A 22,313-nucleotide genomic window follows, 5' to 3' on the forward strand; every position below is an offset into this window, starting at 1 on the left:
ATGAGAGAGCTGCAGGTAAGGAGGAGGTCTAGATCTAGAAGCAGAGGCCAGAGAGAGGTCAGCCTGGTTAGACAAACATGAGAAACAGGGCTGGAGTTACAAGGAATGTTGGGAACACAGGATATCAAACCACAGACAAGAGCCCTGATAATACTGGAATTACCTCCATCATTGTGTGTGTGTGTGTGTGTGTGTGTGTGTGTGTGTGTGTGTGTGTTATGTTCTCTGTTCCTTCTAGTATCCCAGACTCTGCTGCACATGCATTTACAGAAAGACCTGGACCTAATTGAATTAGCAGATGGGATGAAAGCCTCCATATACACAGTGTGTGTGTGTGTGTGTGTGTGTGTGTGTGTGTGTGTGCGTGTGTGTGTGTGTTTGCTGTAGGATGCAGTTGCTCCGCTGGTGCGCAGAGGCCCTGTGGGAGAGCAGATAAGTGCCATACAATTACAATCTCCACGGCATCAGTCAGCTGTGACTCTCTGAGTCCCAGGACGCAGCTCGCTCATGAGACCCTGTCTGCGTCTCAGACTGGTCCTGGAGATGCAGCTCACTCAAGCAGCCCATATGCGGGTAAAACATGCCTCCAAACCCTAAACTGCTAAGCCTCATCTATCTATGTCAATGAGCTTAAAGCAGGCAGAGAGTGAGAGTTAAATAATCATCTCTGCTATAATTGATCTGGAATTTGTGAAAGGAGTTAATGTATCATTCTACCTGATGAGTGTTAGGGACATATTAGGGCCATGGGCGCCTGTTTAAAACTGTTTGGTCTGAGACTGTTTGGTCTGAGGTTGTTTGGTCTGAGACTGTTTGGTCTGATGCTGTTTGGTCTGAGGCTGTTTGGTCTGATTGGTCTGAGGTTGTTTGGTCTGAGGCTGTTTGGTCTGAGGTTGTTTGGTCTGAGGCTGTTTGGTCTGATTGGTTTGAGGTTGTTTGGTCTGAGGCTGTTTGGTCTGATTGGTCTGAGGTTGTTTGATCTGAGGTTGTTTGGTCTGAGGCTGTTTGGTCTGATGCTGTTTGGTGTGAGGCTGTTTGGTATGAGGCTATTTGGTCTGAGGCTGTTTGGTATGAGGCTGTTTGGTCTGCTTCGTCTGAGGCTGTCTGGTCTGAGGCTAAATATAAATATACAAATAAATGACAAAATAAATAAAATGTTTATCGTCTACCCTCAGGGGTGCTGATCACATAGTTAGTGTCCCCTACCTTCTTCAAAACTGTGTAGGGACCACAAAATGACACATTCAGACCAGACGCATGCTGTGGTATTAAAGCAAGGACCTAGGCTCCAACTGAAAAATGGCGGTCAAGAGTCAAATTTACAGAGTCTCTCATGGAAATGGCAAGATCATAGTCCCCAGGGCACAATACGTTTTTATCATGGTTTTTAACATCTGATGAGCCCGTTCAAGTACTCCCTGGGACTGTGGATGATACGCTGAAGAAATCACTTGATGAATGCCAAACTCACACTTGTAAAATCCCAGTCAAAAAATGAGTGCCCTCGTCATGCTGCACCTGCTTTGGTAATCCAAACCGTGAAAAGAAACCAACCAATGCATCTCTGATGGTCCTGGCCTGTCCTGTTTCCCAGAGGAACAGCCTCCGGTAAACTTGTCACACAGAGTTGTCACATCCATGATGGTCAACACATACAAAAATAAAAAAATAAAAAATAAATAAAAAAATAAATAAATTGAATTGAAATACTCATTATGTTTCCGCGTTTTTGGTAAAGGGCCAACACAGTCTATGACCACTTTCAAAAAAGGCTCTTCCGTAATAGGTACAGGGATCAGAGGAGCTACAGGGACCTTCTGATTAGGTTTTCCTACCAACTGACAGGAGTGACAAGAGCGACAAAAAGTTACCACATTTCAATGGAGTTTAGGCCAATAGAAATGTCTAATGATCTTAGCCTGAGTCTTCCTTATGCCTAAGTGGCCAGCCAATGGGGTCTCAGGGGCTAAACATAACACCCCTTCTCGATTTGTTTGATTTGATTTAATTGTAAGAGAGTGCCCTACACATGACAAAAGGACATCAAATACAATCGAGGATAAAAACACAATAAAGTCCAAGACTTATTTCCATTGTGGTCCTCAACACACATCAGGACAAGACAAGATACTCAATGACATAACATAAAAACATTTTTCTTAAATATAAATCGTAACTTGCCCTTTAATCTATTCCGCAACCCTCTCTAGTAACCAGACCTTGATGCTCTTTTTAAAAGAGTTCAGGCTGGAAATGACTTTAATATGACGATCTAACTTGTTCCACTGAACTGCCCCCATATAGGCAAATGTTCCTTTCCCTAACACTGTCTTAAATGTATAAGGACACAGGTCAGATATGCTGCCACGAGTATTAATATTGTGTGTGTCCTTTACCTTAGTTATAAGACACGACAAAAAAATTGGGACACTACCAAACAATATTTTCTGAATCATGGTCAGTCTTAACATAGTAACACGAGACTCCACAGGGAGCCAGTTGAGCTCAACAAATTGTGACCTACCTATGTGAGACCTATGGCCCAAATTCAGAATTACTCTTATTAATTTATTCTGTGCTGTTTGCAGCCTCCCTTTGAGTCTATTTGTTAGGCCTTCAAACCAGGAGGTACATGCAAATTCAAAGTGATTTAAAATTAAGGCATTAGCTAAGATGATCATTGTTGACCGTTCTAAAAATTCAGAATTTCTGGCTAAAAACTTTGTGAGCCCAGTGACTTTACTCAAAACCTTATTGGCCATTTTCCTGCCATTCAAGTTGTTTTCTAGGATGCAACCCAGGTATTTTACTGAAGTTTTTGCACTGACCACAGCATTATTCAAAATGACCCTAAATTCCGAGCATCTGTTCAATCTGTATTTTGAACCAAACAAGATGGCCTCTGTCTTACGAAAATGTAGTGACAGCATATTGTCAATCAGCCAGTTGTTTACAGAAGATAGCTCTGAGCTCAGGGTACTCTCTAGTGTGGATTGTTGTTTATGAGACATTAAAAGTGCAGAGTCATCAGCGTACAAAAATAGTTAACATGAACAGGAGTCTGCCATATCATTAATGTATGTTAAAAATAAGGATGGCCCTAGGATACTTCCTTGTGGAACGCCACATTCAACTACACTAGGGTCAGACAGTACTCCCCCTAAAACCACCAATTGTTCCCTCCCTGATAGGTAAGACCTAAACCACCCGATAACCCTGAGGCACAACGATCTGTTCATACACCCTTTACTCGTCAGTAGTGGGTCGTGCAAGAGGTCTTCACTTCCTCATAAAGACATCATCTTTGAGGTAGAATCCCTCAGCTAGGTTTTTGAACAACATGAGAAAGAGGAAGCATGAAAAGATAAAGCTTGACTTGGAGAAAGCTAAGCTCGCTTTAGATAAGAGACATCAGGAACAACAAAACATTTTTGATATCCATAAGTGTTTCCCTCTCGTGCCAAGGTTTGACCCTGAGAAAGTTGAACTATTTTTTCAGGCATTTTAGGCCTTTATTTTCATAGGACAGATGAAGACATGAAAGGGGAGAGAGAGGGGAGAATGATATGCAGCAAAGGGCCGCAGGTCAGAGTCGAACCCACGGCTGCTGCGTCGAGGAGTAAGCCTCTATATATGTGCGCCTGCTCTACCAACTGAGCTAACCTGGCCACAAAGTTGAATTATTTTTTTAGATTTTTGCGAAAGTCGCAATGCAGTGAGGATGGCCTAAAGAGGAATGGGTAATTATGATTCCAGGGTCCCTAACAGGTATAGCTCAGGCAGCTTATGTTGCTCTAGACCCCGGTGAGGTTCCCGATTATGGTAAGCAGTATTAAAAGCTTACGAGCTAGTCCCAGAGGCATATAGACTGTGATTAAAGACCGAAAAATTACAACCCGATCAAACCCACATAGACTTTGCATGTCAACAAGAGGTAGCTTTTGATCAATGGCTAAGAGCAAGTGAAGTTTACGCCTTCAAGGAGCTAATGGTTCTCGAACAGTTCAAGCAGAGCCTGTCTAAGGTCATGCAGACCTATTTGAATGACCTATTTCATAACTCTATTCAGGATTCAGGACTCTTGGACAAACCCAGTGGTCAGGTTAAAAAGACAGGAAAGTTTGAAAAACGCCCTGGTGATTGTCTGTGAATCCTCAAACTAATGCCCGACAAACTAAGTCTTCTTCCTCAGTAGACATAATTTGCCATTAGTGTCGAAAACCTGGTCACATCAAGTCCCTCTGTCCTGAAAAAAAACTCTCAGGAGAGGGTGGTTGTTCTGTACGTTGTATTATTATTGGTTTGAACCCTGTTCACAAGCAAGTAAAAGCTATTGATGAAGCTTACTTGGAAATTTGATGGTTTCCTGTCTGATGGCATGGTTGCAGTTGAGTAGGGGGTAACTGAGGCACAAGTTACAGTCCTTAGAGATACAGCGTCAGATTTGACGATCTTCCTGAAACTAAACTTTCGTATGAAGGTGAATATGGTGCAAAATGTAAGATCTTGTAGAATATGATGTGAGAACTTGCAGAACAAATAATCTGAACTTGTATGATAAAATATAAAATATTCACACACATGTGATCTGAATTTGAAGTAAAACAAATCTGAACTTGTAAGTTAAAATTTGCACTTGTAGAATATGTTCACACACCTGTATTCTGAGAAATACAGGTTTAAGTTAAAAATTGCAACCGGTCTCAAGCTAAAGCTGTTCCAGACCCCACTGCGAACCATGATGTAGTAGCCACAGGGAGGTGTTTAGATCAGAGGACCCACCTCTAGTTGACTTGGCCGACAAGGCTGAGACAGACTAAAACTTATAACACCATAATTACTAATATATATACTATCATATTTGTGTACACAATTTGGCTTACTTTCTTATGTTTTAAGTATAACAAGTACAATGCTTTAGTTCTTTATTCCGTCGCTGTTTAGGAATATCTGTACACATAAGTAAAATGAAATTAGTCTGTGGCACTGCCAGCTACAACTTCACTGCACAGTGTGCACTGGCAGCATACTGCTCAAGAAGCTGACACAGATAACACAACATAACTTGCTCCGGAGCAAACACAGAGTCAACCCTGGTTCAACCCTGGTTGTGCCCTCGGTGTAACTGATTCTGGTGAGTGAAATTACTATGAGATTTTCTGCACAGAGGCTCCTTGTTCCAAACCCCTGAGGCCCCTTGGAACACTTTGAAGAACTAGTTACTAGTGTTCTGGTGTAATGCTTTGTCAATTTCATTACCTACGTAACCTGGTCTTAATGTTCTCATCTATGGTGTATGTCAATTCAGGTACTTCTGTACACTGTGAACACTTTGTATCCACTTGTGTAGTGCATACATTTCGACAGGGTACTGTTGTCTCAAATCATGCACGGTCGTTATGCACTGACCAGAAATTCTTCTTCTTCTTTTTAATAGTAAATCGGCACCGGGCGGAGCATTACTGCCACCTATTGTCGTCTGCCAAAATATATACTGGTTTGTCTTTACACTATCCGACCACAGTATAGTGGGACTTATTGAAAAAAACAGTAGTATAACTCACATTGTTGTAGTTTGATTTCACCGTTTCAATTGCAATGGCTGCAGCGTCCTCGCCCGCACTGCATTTTGCTATACTTTGTCAGTGTGAACACACTATGCAGTCAAAATATCAAGTGTAAGTACGTTGTATGCAAATTGAGACACAGCACCAGTCTCACCCTAACTTCCCTTTGACTTATACAATGGGTCCCTGCTCTCAATACTCCTAGAGGCCTACTTTGTCATTGTTGAGTTATGGTGAGAAGGCAGAGAATGAACTCCATGTGATATGCCTGGCTTGTTGGATAAGCAGCCATCGCTTTTAGCTTATGTATCCTGGGCCAGTCGTTGCCCTGTAATTGCTTCGCCAAATAATATGTGCGAAAGCACCCAACGACGTGATCTCTTATGCATATACAGGATTCCCTGGCATAAATAACACATAGGTTTGTCCTTGAGAGGGGGAGCAGATCAAAATGTATTTAGAAGTGCGAAGTAGGAACAAAATTATTCCTTCTGACATTTAGTTACCATATTTAGATATGTTCACTGCTCTTCACTCTAATGCAAATTGTCAGCTTTCTTTTCTTTATCCTGTTCTAGGGAATGGGACGCAACTGATGCAATGAATATAAACAAGAGCTGTTAAAGGTGAAAGTCTTATGTAAAGAAACAGTAGTTGGTTTCCTAAAAGACAATGGAGCGGACTGCTATCTTGTTAACTATACGTCCTCTGTGTTACCTTTCAATGAACATGCTGTGTATCCTAAAAGCCCCCAAATACACATTTGTTAATACAACCAGTAATCACTACATAAAAAATTACATTAATTTCTTGTTACTTTCTGTTGTCTAGCATGAGTATGTCATCAAGTCAAAATAATGCAGTTTAGGGTGATAGGAAAATATATGATTATGCAACCTAACTCACCATATTTAGTCTAACATTGCTGGTATAACTTGTACTTTGTGGGGTATTTTTCCATTTTGACACAAACCTGTGTCATTTACATATTGGCTTTTCACTAATGTGCTGATGCAGGGTCTACATCTTTCTTTTTATTATTATTATTTTGTAGAATCATTAAACGTCACCACCGTGATGGTTTTTCTCTGTGTAAAAATGCCAAAGAAATGGTATGGTTGTTCAGTGTGGGTGTCTATCTATATTATCACTGCCAGAATAGGTTGCCACAGCTGATGATGCTGCCACATGCAGAGCCAGACCTGTCTACTAACACTGGAAACTGGAGAAAGTTTTGATTACTATATGAGATTTTTTATTGTTAACATGAAAAAACACCACATTGGTTTTTATTATTTTGTGCAGAATGTACAGAGATGAGAAATTTAATGTTTTGATAGTTGTAATAACATAAATGGGAAGTCATTTATCATTTAAAATGTTTTTATTCAAACAAAGTATAAAAACAAAGGGTACTTTGTACCATTAATTCCTCCTGGGAATAAAAAAGGAAAACTATGTAAATTGTAATAAATAACTTAAAAGTACAGAAAAATGTAAGTATTTAATCATTGCACCCTGCTAGTTTTGATGAGTGAAATTGAGTTAATACAACCGTTCTATTTACTGCCGAACGGTGGCATACAGTAAGGGCTCCCAAACTCACTTTTACGTTTGCTCTCGCATTAATTACTACTGCAACGAGAGTTCGCCGCCGAACAGGAAACGTAATTGTCAGACGCTATGAGTTGCTTGCACATTTATGGTTGTTTTCTGGGTGAGGACTGGCTGTGCAATCAGATGACAAGTTGTGTGTTGACTATTGAACTCAAAGACATAGTGCACAAATATAAATGCTGAGGGGACTTATTGTTGTTCTTTCATTAAAAAAGTGAAAAAAATTTAATAATTTGAGCAGTGATTTACCATTTAGTTTACTTGCCAGAATAAAAATGCTGAAATTGATTACGTTTCATGCCTTTCAGGTTTTATTCATTTTGTGTGTTATGTGAAAAACATTCAGTAAGGTTAAGGTTTCTGTGATTTGTCTTGTCTTGAGTTTTTGGGAGAGTTCTTCAAGCTTTTAGCTTACTGCTCTAAGCTAGGGTGACCATATTTTCATTTCCAAAAAAGAGGACACTCGGCCCAGCCTCGAGACAAATTCCGACAGGCTTCTCAGAGGTTAATGAACATGCTTTATTATGCCTCAATGGTGTAAAAATAACTTCTGTAATAAAATAAAATAAAATCTGTAACAACCTGTAACAAAATAATAGCTCTCTTTTAAAATAAATAAATAATATGAAATAATGTTCTAAATATGACCTCTTCTGTGCTAGAAAATCCAGCTTCAACAAAATATCTCTTAATACCTTTTCAATGTAATAAGATAAATACTAAAGACAACATATGTGCCAGCTTTGCACACGGTGCACTCTGCCTCTCGTACGTGGGACATTTTTTTTGCTGTTCAACTGTGAAGCTGCTCTAGCTGCACTAGTCTTGTTTTATGGTTGTGCGCAGGCTCCACGCAGAGCTTTCGCCGTAGCCTACATAAGTGGCATGATGTTTATACTTGTGCGCTGGTGTGTGCGTGTGTGTGTATGAGTGGATGATAGAACGAGGGAGAAGTGAGTAACAAAGTTTCTCCCCTGTGTTTTCTGACCACGGTGGGAACTCTTTAGCAGGAAACACTTTGGCATTTTGTGTGCAATGCTGCTCCGCTGTCTGCTCTGGTCCCTGTATATGTGCACGTTGCAGAGCAGCCCACAAGGCAGCCTCTCGGGAATTACGTCAAACAACAAAGTACCGTAGTATTGTGTGCAAAGCGCCAGTCAATTTAAGTACACGCTTAATGGTCCCATGAAAAACTGGACATTTTCATGAATTTATAAAAAAACCCCGGACGCCCCGGACAGTAGGTAAAAAGTGGACATGTCCGGGCAAAAGAGGACGTTTGGTCACCCTACTCTAAGCAGACATTAGCAGCAGGAAAGTCATTAACAAAACAAAAGATGTTGCCCCATCATCATGGCCACACATGGGGTAGGTGGTTTTCATTCAACTATTCAACCTAATCTTTAATCCACTCACTGAAAGGGGAGAGATGGCATGGCAAGGTTGGATTGATAACAGCTGTCAAATTTACAGAAGCAAGCAGTATACAGTAATATTATGAGGGTAATGAGGCTCATGTTACACTAGTTACCAAAGGTTTTATGTTATTAGATGCGCATTGCCTGTTTGGGAATGTTTACTGTAGGACAGCAATTACGTACCTTGACTTCTTACTTGTAGCTCTTACCAGACCTCCTGGCTTGCGCTAGCTAGCTAGCAAGGTGCAACCGAATGCTACGCAAGACATTTTTAGTCAACCAAAACGTTAAGACTAACTATGATGAAGTAAAACACTGTGAAATTGTCAAAGTTTAAGACGAAAACACAGACGCCCAAAATCCAGTTCACTATCGCTATCTCAATGTTCATAGTGCCATGGTTAGTATCGCTAGCCCTAATTCTGCTTGTTACCATGGCAACCTGTCAAGGTAGCCCTGCCCTAAAGCATACCCTGCTTTATAGTTTTTCCTTTACTTTATTTTGCTACGCACTAGAAAGCAGGTTCAAGGTACATTTTAGATCAGGAAGCCACATCCGTCCACTTCTTTTATACAGTCTGTGATCATAACACAAATTTCCATAATACAATTCTCTCTGGGCAATATGTTTTGACTCAGTGGATGTTAAATGTTAAAACAGTATTTTCCCATTTCCCATTGTCGACTACTCAATGTCTCCCATAGCTCCATGCCCAAAGATGCTAAAAGATTGCTAACATTAGCTAACACATATATGAAAAATACACATTTGAATAGTCATTTCAGCATTCAGTTAGTATTAATTGCTTTACAATTGGAATTATATTTGACTTCCAAAATTCGTTTCAACAGCAAAAGTGTGTACTGAGAGTATATCCGCATACAATGTATTACTTCTTCTTGGCAGTGATTCATTGTAGCCTATGTCACAATGGTTTGCAGACTGCTAAGGTGTAAAAGCTGCCTGCAGGCAAGTGTCATTGATTCAGGTTTGTAATTACTTTTAGACAGAAGGAAAGAGAGCTGTGAAGACAGTGAGAGGAGTGGAGGACTGCAAGATGAGGGCAGGGGACAAACACAGTCAGCTGGAAAATAATGTGTGTGAGAGAGTGTGCATGAATGTGTGGTTACAGTGCACTTACCTTGGAGCCTCGCTCATTAAAAATAATCTCCACGTCTAAAATCTTGCCAAATTGCTGTGAAAGACAGGGAGGGAGCAGTAGGGCAGGGGATGAAGAGAAAAGAAGGGGAAGGAAATAATTAGAACATGATGACCTGCACTGTTCTCACATACTCTGAAATAAAAAAACACTAAAAAGATCAAGCAGTTAAGGCTCCAAATTAACAAACCGATCTTCACCCGACAAGTAGATTATTAAAATATCCATTTGCACTTAATGCTGTTCAATGCTGTGTTTGCTCAGTCGTGGTAATAAAATAATGTGTGTGTGTGTGTGTGTGTGTGTGTGTGTCTGTGTGTGTGTGTGTGTGTGTGGTGTGTGTTTGAGTGTGCATATATATGTGTAGGGGACTAGGGCAATGCAGTGTTAATAAACATTACGGTACAGCTCTACTGAGCCATCTATTCCTGTAGCTCTGAGTAGTGATGACTTCATGAGCTTCTTTAATGATAAAATTATAACAATTAGAGATAAAATTCATCACCTTACGCCCTCAACTTCTAAAAGCTCACCATTGGGCGCAGGAAGACTGGAGAGAATGATAAGACCTGATACATACTTAAGCTGCTTTTATCCTATAGACCTTCAACAATTAATGTTAAAGGTCTCTTCAGCCAAGCCAACTACCTGTCTCTTAGACCCCATTCCAACGAGGCTACTTAAAGGGGTGATAGAATGCAAAACCGATTTTACCCTGTCATAGTTGAATAACGACAGTTCGGTGGGTAAATAGGACATACATATAAGCTCAAAATCCCATTGACACCCCTTTACTATGAAAATTTCATATTTTGAAACTGCCGCTGAAAACGGGCGAATCCCAACAGAGCTGGAAGTTGACGTCAACCTCCCAAAACCGGGAACCTTTGTCAGCCCATGGGTGTATTAAGAGAGAACGGTCACGCCCAACATTTACATAGGCTACCATGACACCTGAGATCAGTTAGTCTTCTGAATCTAGGTCTTGCAGATCTCAGAAAATGTATACATTGTTCATATGCTATTTTACCGTTAAATTCACTTCTGAGACTTTTTTATGCGAGAAATCAACTACTTAGAGGTCAAATATGGGCCGTTTTTACGAAAATTGATGTCTAATTGCAAATTTTGTCCGACTGTGTGTCGGACTTCAGAGGCTGGTGCTGCCTGTGTTGCTGCCTCGCCGCCTGGCCTGCCTTCCTCCACAGACCCCGGCTTGCTGTGAGCCCGATTGACGCTCCGGCGGCATGCAGCCCACAGCACCTCATACCCGGCCCAAGTAGTCACCGTTTGGGCTGGTGGACTACTACCAAACACCGCTGCTCTGGAAAGAGCTCCAGGGCCTGCAACTCCCCTCTTCCTGCTAGCTAGCTAAATGCCCGGTGTATGTGAGTGAACGCCTCCAGCGAGCGCTTGACGCCAGCATTCTCTTATCACAGATTCTAGTTAATCTTATAATGTGTGTAATTATAATGTGTTGAGTTATTTAAACAAACGATTGGGAAAATAAACGCTGCGTTCCATGAGTCTCATTGATAGAGCCTGCGGCTGGATGGAGCTCTATCAATGAGAGCTAGCTAGCCTCCTCTTAGAATTCCTCTGGAATTCACAAATATTCATTAACTTGAAATCGGACACCGTTGTTAGCTATACAAAACATTTAGTTAGATGTTGTATAAGTGGCGTGACGAAATTCAAACTGTAAATATACTCGAATTACGACCAAAAATGAAGCTAACTAGCCGCAATCTGTACGCACATAGGATTGCAGGGACGCGTCGCCAGCTAACGAAACCCGTACAGCTCACAAATATTCATTAACTTGAAATCGGACACCATTTGTTAGCTTTATAAAACATATAGTTAGATGTTGTATAAGTAGCGTGTCGAAATTCAAACTGCAAATTATACTCGAATTACGACCAAAAATGAAGCTAACTAGCCGCAATCTGTACACATAGGATTGAAGGGACAGTCGCAGCTAACGAAACCCTTACAGCTCACAAATATTCATTAACTTGAAATCGGAACCGTTGTTAGCTTTATAAAACATATAGTTAGATGTTGTATAAGTGGCGTGCCGAAATTCAAACTGTAAATATACTCAAATTACGACCAAAATTGAAGCTAACTAGCGCTGTAATCGTACACATAGGTTTGCAGGGACAGTCGTAATCCAAAACCCGTACAGCTCACAAATATTCATTAACTTGAAATCGGACACCGTTGTTAGCTTTATAAAACATATAGTTATATGTTGTATAGCTAAGTGGCGTGACGTGTGTAACATGTGGTAAGAGATTGCTGGTGTAACAAGCTCGCTGACCGCGCTCTCACACACGGGCCATTTAGCTAGCAGGAAGAGAGGAGATGCAGGCCCTGGAGCTATGTCAGGGCAGCGGCGTTTGGTAGTAGTCCACCAGCCCAAACGGTGACTTTGCGCGGGTATGAGGTGCTGTGGGCTGCAGCAGCCGTGCCGGAGCTCAATCGAGCTCACAGCAAGCCGGGGTCTGTGGAGGAAGGCAGGCCAGGCGGCGAGCCAGCAACACAGGCAGCTGAACTCCGACACACACTTTTACCAAATTTGCAATTAGCCATCCATTTTCGTAAAACGGCCCATATTTGAGCTTTATATAGTTGATTTCTGGCATAAAAAAGTCTCAGAAGTGAATTTGGTAAGGAAACATTGCAGTGTCTGGAATATGGGATTCTGTCGCGTTTCTAATGTCTGTGTGTCTGTTATGGGATTCGCTCAACCAATCAGCGATCTCTATGTGTTGTGCGGGGCTAAGGCTCAACCAAGCAGCGCGCGGGCTCATCTAAATATTCATGACCATACCATATTTGGAAGAAAAGCTCTTGTTACAAATAGGGCCAAAACACAGGGATGCATAAGGGCCAATAAAATATCAACCAGGCCATTTTCAGCCCAACTAATGTTACATACCCCATTAGGAGACCATAAGGAACAGTGTGAAATACCCTATATAATCATTCTATCACCCCTTTAAAGAAGCACTATCTGTGGTCAACACCACAATACTAGACACGATCAATTTGTCTTTATTAACAGGTCATGTACCGCAGTCATTTAAAATAGCTGTGATAAAACCTATTCTGAAAAAACCTACCCTCGATCCTGAAGTCTTAGCCAACTATAGACCTATATCTAACCTTTCCTTTCTCTCCAAAATCCTTGAGAAGGTAGTCGCTAACCAACTATGTGACTTTCTACAAAGGAACAGTCTATTTGAAGACTTTCAGTTAGGATTTAGAATGCATCATAGCACAGAGACGGCACTGGTGAAAATTACTAACGACTGCTGACAAAGGACTTGACTCCATACTTGTTTTATTAGATCTTAGTGCTGCATTCGACACTATTATACCATCATGTTACAGAGACTGGAACACTTAGTTGGCATTAAAGGAATCGCACTAAGCTGGTTTAAGTCCTACTTCTCTGAGCGATCCCAATTTGTTAACATTAACAATAAACCCTCAAAGTACACTAAAGTTAGCCATGGCGTTCCTCAAGGCTCAGTGCTTGGACCAATTCTATTTTCCTTATGTATGCTTCCTCTAGGCAATATTATTAGGAAACACTCAATTAACTTTCACTGTTACGCAGACGACACCCAATTATATCTGTTAATTAAGCCAGACGAAAGTGGTCAGTTAGCTGAACTTCAAGCGTGCATTACCCTGGCCTCCAGCACTACTGTCAGGAATGTAGCAGTAATGTTTGATCAGGATATATCTTTCAATGCCCACTTAAAACAAACCTCAAGAACAGCCTTTTTCCATCTTCGTAACATTGCCAAAATTAGGAATATCCTGTCTCAAAACTGTGCTGATGCTGAAAAACTAGTCCATGCATTCGTTACTTCTAGGCTAGACTACTGTAATTCCTTCCTATCAGGTTGCTCAAATAAGTCCCTTAAGACTCTCCAGCTGATCCAGAATGCTGCAGCATGTGTTCTGACGAGAACTAAGAGAAAAGATCATGTTTCTCCTATATTAGCTTATCTGCACTGGCTTCCTGTGAAATTTAGGATCGAATATACCGAGAGACGGTAAGTGTATTGTCACTTCCGGTATTGTCACTTCCGGTGTTCCCGTGTTTCAAACGCTAGTTTGCTGCTCCAGCAAAAACTTACTCAACTCTGCTTTATTGTTTAAATTAGCGGCTATTTGCCTGGATTGCATTTGAATTACAGTTGTTCTACTCAAGCACTTATACTTCGCTTCCCTTACAGCGACTGCCTCGCTGATCTTACAGTTGTTAAAACGCTGTTAGCTACTTTAGCTTAGCCATTAGCAATGGCTAATTCATCTCCCTCTCCTGCTCTCTCTTGCTCTGTGTGTCAAATGTTTAGCTACTCTTCTGCCTCCTTTAGTGATAACGATACATGTAATAAATGTAGTATATTCGCTGCTGTGGAGGCAAGGCTTAGTGAGTTTGAGGCACGGCTCCGCATCATGGATTCAGAATCATATGCTTCCGTAGCTAGCCAGCGCCACGTAGTTGATGCGGGCCAACATACTGTAGCTTCTGTAGCTTCTGCAGCTTCTGCTAGCTGTCCCTCGGCAGGCCCTGAGCAGCCGGGCGAGTGGGTGACTGTCCGAGGGAAGCGTAGCGTTAGATCTAAACCAGGGAGTGCACATGATGACGGTCGCTCTAAACCGGAGCATCTTCGCCTCTCTAACAGTTTCTCCCTACTCAGTGATATACCCGCTGAGAAGCCAATTCTGGTTATTGGACTCTACTATACTAACGCGGACATGTCGAAAGCGCCGGCTGAGGTGGTATGTGTCCCCCGGGCTAGAGCGGGCGATATAGAATTTCATCTAAAGCTGCTGGCTAAAAAGAACCGTAAATATAGTAAGATCCTACTTCCGCGGTAGGTGGTAATGAAGCTCGGAGATCACTAAAATTAATGTTGAGTCACTTTGTGTATACGCAAAGACAATGTCGGACTCAGTAGTGTTCTCTGGACCCCTGCCAAACCTGACCAGTGATGAAATGTACAGCCGTACGTCATCCTTCCACCGCTGGTTGTCGGAGTGGTGCCCAGCTAACGATGAGGGCTATGTAAATAACTGGGGGGCATTCTGGGGAAAGCCTCGTCTGATTAGGAGAGACGGCATTCATCCCACCTTGGACGGAGCCGCTCTCATATCAAAAAATCTGACCGAGTCTATTATCGATCATAAACCATGACAACCCAAGTTTGATATTAGTAATCAGAGGTGAAGTGCTACGCGCCCCTCTGTGCTTCCGTTGGAGCAGTCGCCCACTCATAGTCTAATAAACACGGTGTCTGTCCCCCGACTCAGATTGGTTAAATCAAAGGTAAACAAAAGATGCGCTATACTTAACAACCTAATTGGAATTAAAACGACTGCAACAATAGAACAAAATAGGAAAATTAGATGTGGACTATTAAATATCAGATCTCTGTCTTCTAAAGCAGTACTGGTAAACGACTTGATATCAGATAATAAAATTGATTTATTTTGTCTTACTGAAACCTGGCTGGGCCATGAAGAATATGTCAGTCTTAATGAAGCCACTCCTCCCAGTCATATTAATACTCAAATTCCTAGAGGCTCAGGCCGAGGAGGGGGAGTTGCAGCCATCTTTGATTCAAGCCTGTTAATTAATCCTATACCTAAACTAAATTATAACTTGTTTGAGAGTCTTGTTCTTAATCTTCAACATCCAAAATTGAAGACATTACAGCCAATTATATTCGTTGTTATTTAGAGGGCTCCAGGTCCGTATTCTGAATTTGTATCTGAATTCTCAGAGTTTTTATCATGTTTAGTCCTTAAATCAGACAAAGTACTTATTGTAGGTGATTTTAATATCCATGTGGACGTTGACAATGATAGCCTTAGTACTGCTTTCAACTCTTTATTAGAATCAATCGTTTTCAGTCAGAGTGTGCACAAGGCCACGCACTGTTTTAACCACACCCTCGACTTTGTGCTGGCATATGGTATTGAAATTGAGGATTTAATAATATTTCCGCAGAATTCGGTATTATCAGATCATTCTATAATTACTTTCGAATTCTTACTACCTAACTATACTAAATTAGATAAAAGCTTCTACACTAGATGCCTATCTCACAGTGCTATAGCTAAATTTAAGGAAGATATTCCAACAGCATTTGACTCTATGTCATGCCTTAACATAATAGAGGACCTTTACGTTAACCTCAGTCCCTCTCAAATTGATACATTTGTAGACCGTGCTACGACCTGCCTACGGATGACTTTAGACTCCGTTGCTCCCCTCAAAAAGAAGATGATGAAGCAAAGGAAACTAGCACCTTGGTATAACTCCCAAACTCGCAAATTAAAACAAATCTCGCGAAACCTCGAAAGTAAATGGCGTTCCACCAAAGTGGAAGAATCTCGTTTGGATTGGCAAGAAAGTCTCAAAACCTATAGGAAGGCAATAAGAAAGGCCAATATTACTTATTAACAGGTTATGTACCGCAGTCATTTAAAATAGCTGTGATAAAACCTCTTCTGAAAAAACCCACCCTCGAAACCCACCCACCTTCCATTTCTCTCCAAGATCCTTGAGAAGGTAGTCGCTAACCAACTATGTGATTTTCTACATAGCAATAGTTTATTTGATGACTTTCAATCAGGATTTAGAAAGAATCATAGCACAGAGACGGCACTGGTGAAAATTACTAACGACCTTCTAACTGCTGCAGACAAAGGACTTGTCTCCATTCTTGTTTTACTAGATCTTAGTGCTGCATTCGACACCATTGACCATACAATCCTGTTACAGAGATTGGAACATTTAGTTGGCATTAAAGGAATTGCTCTAAGCTGGTTTAAGTCCTATTTCTCTGATCGATCTCAATTTGTTAATGTTAATGATAAATCCTCCAAGTACGCTAAAGTTAGCCATGGCGTTCCACAAGGCTCAGTGCTTGGACCAATTTTATTCTCCTTATATATGCTTCCTCTTGGTAATATTATTAGGAAACACTCAATTAACTTTCACTGTTATGCGGATGACACCCAATTATACTTGTCAATCAAACCAGATGAAACCAGTCAGCTAGTTAAACTTCAAGCGTGCATTAAAGATATAAAATCCTGGATGACCTATAATTTTCTGATGTTAACAGGTCTTCCCAAAAAATCAATCAGACAGCTGCAGCTGATTCAGAACGCTGCTGCTCGAGTCCTCACTAAGACCAAGAAAGTGGATCACATCACTCCAGTACTGAAGTCTCTACACTGGCTTCCAGTGCCTCAAAGAATTGATTTCAAAATACTTTTACTGGTTTATAAATCACTAAACGGTTTAGGGCCAAAATACATTTCTGATCTGCTACTACATTATGACCCACCCAGACCTCTCAGGTCGTCTGGGACAGGTCTACTTGTTGTCCCCAGAGTCAGAACTAAACAGGGGGAAGCAGCGTTCAGTTTTTATGCTCCACATATTTGGAACAAACTCCCAGAAAACTGCAGGTCCGCTGCAACTCTCAGTTCTTTTAAATCTAAGCTAAAGACCTATCTTTTTGATGTTGCTTTTCTTTAAATAATCTATTTACTTTAATTTCTTATACTGCACTGTAACTTTTATTCTTATACTGCACTATCAATTTTATTCTTGTCTTTTAATGTTTTTAATTTGTTTATTAATGTTTTTAAATTGTTTTAAATTGTTTTTAACTGCTCTTTAATGTTTTATGTAAAGCACTTTGAATTGCCCTGTTGCTGAAATGTGCTATACAAATAAAGCTGCCTTGCCTTGCCTTGCCTTTAGGCGCCGGGTTTTATTTTTAAAAATACTAGGTTTTGACACCTAAATTTGAGAAGGCTCTGGCTTGAAAATGGTTTGCGATAGAGACAAAGTGTAAATGAAACAAATATTCAGAATGACCTAACGTTTATCTAGGGAGTACATTTTTCCATCTAATTTGCATATTATGACGTCATATCGCGGCGGCCATATTGGATTATGTAAATTCCATGAAATACCTGATATTTTGAAAGAGAGTTGAATTTATTTCATCAGATTTACCCCCCTCCATCCATTTGTTATGTTGTCCACATATCAAATGAACAGGGAAAAAGTAAATTGTAAGCCAACAGTCGTAAACTACAACTATTACTACGCCACAAAACTCATGTAAACAGTAGGCGGTTTTCTTTTTGGATGGGGGAGGGGCTCACGGCAGCACCTGCTGCTCATTGAGAACAGTAATTGTAGAGTGATACGTGCTTTCACGAGTCTCCAAACACCACAAAAGTTTCCAATAACACCAGAAAAAGTCGCTAGTCACTTTTGACAAAAAAAGTCAAGTTTGGATGGGATTTCGTCGGACATTTTGCATTGAAGCATGACGTATTTCTGAGCTAAGGTCTAAGTAGTGGAGTGCTGTGTGTCTCCTCTCTGCTCTGACTGCAGGCTGGGACTGCAGCGCGAAGCTACTGAGAGACTGACCGCCTGTGAGGCGGGGAGGGGCTCATGGCAGCACCCGCTGCTTGTTGGGCATAGTAATTGCAGAGTGACGCTCTATTCGGAGAAAACAGCTGATTGATTCAGTACCGGCGTGGTCCCTAATTATTTTGTGTAAGAGTGAAGAATCATTTACATTTAGCCTACACCCGGCCTAAGCCGGGTAAGAACGGTAGCGAATACGTTGATTCAATGCAGCCTGGACGCGAGTGGTGTGTGTCTCATCTCTGCTCTGACGGGAGGCTGGGGTGCTGCGCGAGGCTACTGAGAGACTGACCGCCACGGGCTTTGGACGAGGGAGGGGCTCACGGCAGCACCTGCACAGTAATTGTAGAGTGATACGTGCTTTCACGAATCTCCAAACACCTCAAAAGTCTCCAATAACACCAGAAAAAGTCGCTAGTCACTTTTGACAAAAAAAGTCAAGTTTGGATGGGATTTCCTCGAACATTTTGCATTGAAGCATGATGTATTTCTGAGCTAAGGTCTAAGTATGGGATGTCTGCCAACTAGTGGAGGGGAGTATGAATGACATATAACACTTTATTCAGAGAAAACAGCTGTTTGATTCAGTACCGTGTCCTGTCGCAATTTTGCAACTTTGTCGCTTAAAGGGTTAAACTCTAACAAAACAGAAAAAAAAAAGTTATTGTGCTGGGCCCTAAACACCTCCAAACCTCATTATCTAAAGACATAGCTACTGTGGATGGTATTGCCCTGGCCTCCAGCACTACTGTCAGAAATCTAGGGCTATTTTTTATCAGGATATATCCTTTAACACCATCATATTTAGAAGAGCTCCTAATACCTTATTGTCCCACTAGAGCACTGCGCTCCCAGAATGCAGAGTTACTTGTGGTACCTAGAGTCTCTAAAAGTAGAATGGGAGCCAGAGCCTTCAGTTATCAAGCTCCCACTCCTATGGAACCATCTCCCAATCTGGGTTCGGGGGGCAGAAACTGTCACCTCATTCAAGAATGAACTTAAAACTCTCCTATTTGATAAAGCTTATAGTTAGGGAGTGAGGAGTTGCAGTGTCCACCAAACTGGCCCAACTGCTTCTCTTCATAATTGTTAGATTAATAATATATAACAAAAGTAGAGGGAGGCAGGCCAGCAAATCCCGATCTGGCAGGGGAGAGTTCAAAGCCCGAACAGGCTACCTCTCCTTATGACCTGTCTCTCTTAGTTACGCTGTTATAGTTCTAGAATGCCAGGGGACTTCCTTCCTTTGACACACTGAGTTGCTCTCTCCTCTCCCTTTCTATTACCATTTGTGTGCATCCCATCCCAGAAATGCTTGTTACTAATCCTAGCTTCTGGGGAGTTTACTCCCCGGAGTCCTTATGTTTTTTCCCCCAGCGTATTTCCTTGTAGAACTTTGGCACCAAGATCCTGGTTGCAGCTGTCACCGTGGTCCTGCTGCACTCCCTGCTGAGCTCAGCGGTGCCCTGCAATGTCATGCTGCGTCCTGCTGAACCCTGCTGCTTCCTGCTACGTCCATCCATCCTCTGCTGGGCCACGCTACATCCTGTAACGCCCTGCAGCGCCCTGATATGACATGAACTACTACGACTACCATTTGAAGTCACTGTTCCATTATTAATTTGACTATTATCGCCACTGTTCATCATATCCCCAACTGGCCCGTCAGACACCGCCTACCAAGAGCCTGGGTCTGTCCGAGGTTTCTTCCCAAGAAGGAGTTTTTCCTCGCCATTGTCGCACTGCTTGCTCTTGAGGGAATTACTATAATTGCTGGAATTGTTGGGGCGTGTATAGAGTGCCGGGGAAGTTCCTTCCTTCCTATGACACACTGAGCTGCTCTCTCATCTCTGTTTTCACTTGTTTCCTTTTGTATGCATCCTGTCCCAGAAATGCTTGTTACTAACCTAGCTCTGGGGAGTTTACTCCCCGGAGTCCTTATGTTTCTTCTTCGCCGAGCTTTTCTCTGCGATTCCCTGCAATTCCTGGCCGCGTCCTGCTGCGTCCTGCTGCGTCCGCCGCATCCACCCATGCTCTGCAGTGCCACGTTACATCCTGCAACACTCTGCTGTGATGTTCATACGCACAGAGTAGTCAGGATCCGGTATAGGAGACTGCACTACTCAGTATGACACCATGTGCCCTGCTATGACATGAACTTCCACGATGACCTTCGAAATCACTGTTCCATTATCTTTAATGTGACTATTATTTGCCACTGTTCATCACACCCCCAACCGGCCCCGTCAGACACCGCCTATCAAGAGTCAGGGTCTGTCGAGGTTTCTTCCTAAAAGGGAGTTTTTCCTTGCCACTATCGCAACAGCCACTGCTAATGCTTGCTCTTGAGGGAATTACTGTAATTGTTGGGGTTTTGGAATTCATAGAGTGTGGTCTAGACCTACTCTACCTGTAAAGTGTCTCGAGATAACTTGTTATGATTTGATACTATAAATAAAATTGAATTTAATTGAATTGGTGGATGCCGACGCTATAGCAGCGCAGCGCCGCAGCACGCACAGCTGCTAACATGTCATTGTGCTAACCGAGCACTGTTAGCCTTTACAACAGAGCCGCTTCACTACACTTGTTAGATAATGTTTCATTACAGAGTTCTCTGTTGATTTCTGTTTGTTGCTGTGTGCTCGTGGTGGAATATAATGTAAACAGAGAGTGGCGTGTCAGAAATGCAATGCGCCATGACGTAGGTCCCGTTCAAAGCCAGGCTGATGTTAGAAATCCCTCTAGTGGAAAGAAAGTGTAACAACAACCACATGCTTAAGCCTGTTTTACAGTTCTGCAGGCTCCATGCAGAGCTCTCGCCGTAGCCTACATAAGTGGCCTGATGTTTATACGTTTATGCGCTGGTTGAGCCGGCATGTTTGTGTGTGTGGGGAGTGTGTTAGAGCGAGGGAGAAGTGAGAGAGTGACGGCGATTAGCTTCAGAGTGAGTACCGACTCTAGAGTCATAGTGAGAGAAACAAAGTGTCTCCCCTGTTCTTTCTGACCACGGTGGGAAATCTGGAGCAGGAAAAGCACATTTTGTGCACATTAACCCTCTCCTTGATTTCATGTTGTTTATGGAGAAGGAGAACCAGGAAATTAGTCGGGGGAAATGCAACGCTACTAAGCCACGGCTGAGCGGCGTGCGTCGCTGTGACGTGTAGTTACATTTTTGGAGAGGTACACGTCAGGCTACGGCATAGGGTCCGGCGTAGACGCAGAGGGGTCTGTGTGGGTACGCCGTCGATTCTACGCACAACCATAAAACAGCCTTCATAGTGGCATTGACAATGTATAAGCCTGAGTAGTGTAGTACATATGTATAACAGGCTGCATATGAGCATTCAATATTTTAATATTATTTGAATATTAAAAAAAATAAATGAAATTTGAATGGTATTAAAGAGGAAGACTGACAGCTCTAATATGTATGTCTATCCGCTGCTGTGCTAACGTTAGACTGCTTGTGAAGGCTGAGTCAAACTAACGTTAGTCACACAAGGAGGTATAAGTCAAACAAAATAACGGCATTATAATACACACAAATATTAAGGCATTTATGTGATATTAATCAATAATGACAAATTACCCCACTGTAGTCAGTATATGCTTTTACCAACAGGTATTCTTTAATTCTCAGAATGGTTGATTTTGTGGCACAATTGTAATGCTGAAAAGTTGAGCAAGTTTGTGTCAGAGTTGAGTGCGGAGGTTGAGAAGAGGGAGACATGACCGGAGCACAGCAGCGTCTGCCTGCGTGCAGAGCAAAAGTTTTTGAGAGGGCAAATTAGTATTATTGCACGTTCATTTTTGTTTGAGCAAACAAAAATATTTTCAATGCTTAATAAATGTATTTGCATGTTTGCTATTATCAATATTAACGTGCAATAATACTGATAATAGAAAACATGCCAATACCTTTATTAAGCATTGAAAATATTTTTGTTTGCTCAAACAAAATTATTTTTGCTTGTGTATAATTTTTCTACAAAATGTAATGTATGTGTGTTGCAAAATGTATGTCTCTGTGCTCAAAATATACAACTGTTCGCTCAGA

General features: G+C 41.7%; 1 protein-coding gene across 2 annotated transcripts in view; it reads right to left on the reverse strand.

Annotated features, from left to right (window-relative positions):
- Positions 1 to 22,313, reverse strand: part of LOC120550790 (RNA binding protein fox-1 homolog 3-like) — a 1,027,376-nt gene that overhangs the window by 73,555 nt on the left and 931,508 nt on the right. For both annotated transcript variants that reach the window (XM_039787629.1, XM_039787628.1), the window contains exon 8: positions 9,745 to 9,798. In XM_039787629.1, coding sequence (XP_039643563.1) covers positions 9,745 to 9,798 — 54 coding nt within the window. The remainder of the gene's footprint in view (positions 1 to 9,744; positions 9,799 to 22,313) is intronic.

The sequence above is a fragment of the Perca fluviatilis genome, chromosome 21 (genome assembly GCF_010015445.1).
Source record: "Perca fluviatilis chromosome 21, GENO_Pfluv_1.0, whole genome shotgun sequence".
Lineage (NCBI taxonomy): Eukaryota > Metazoa > Chordata > Actinopteri > Perciformes > Percidae > Perca > Perca fluviatilis.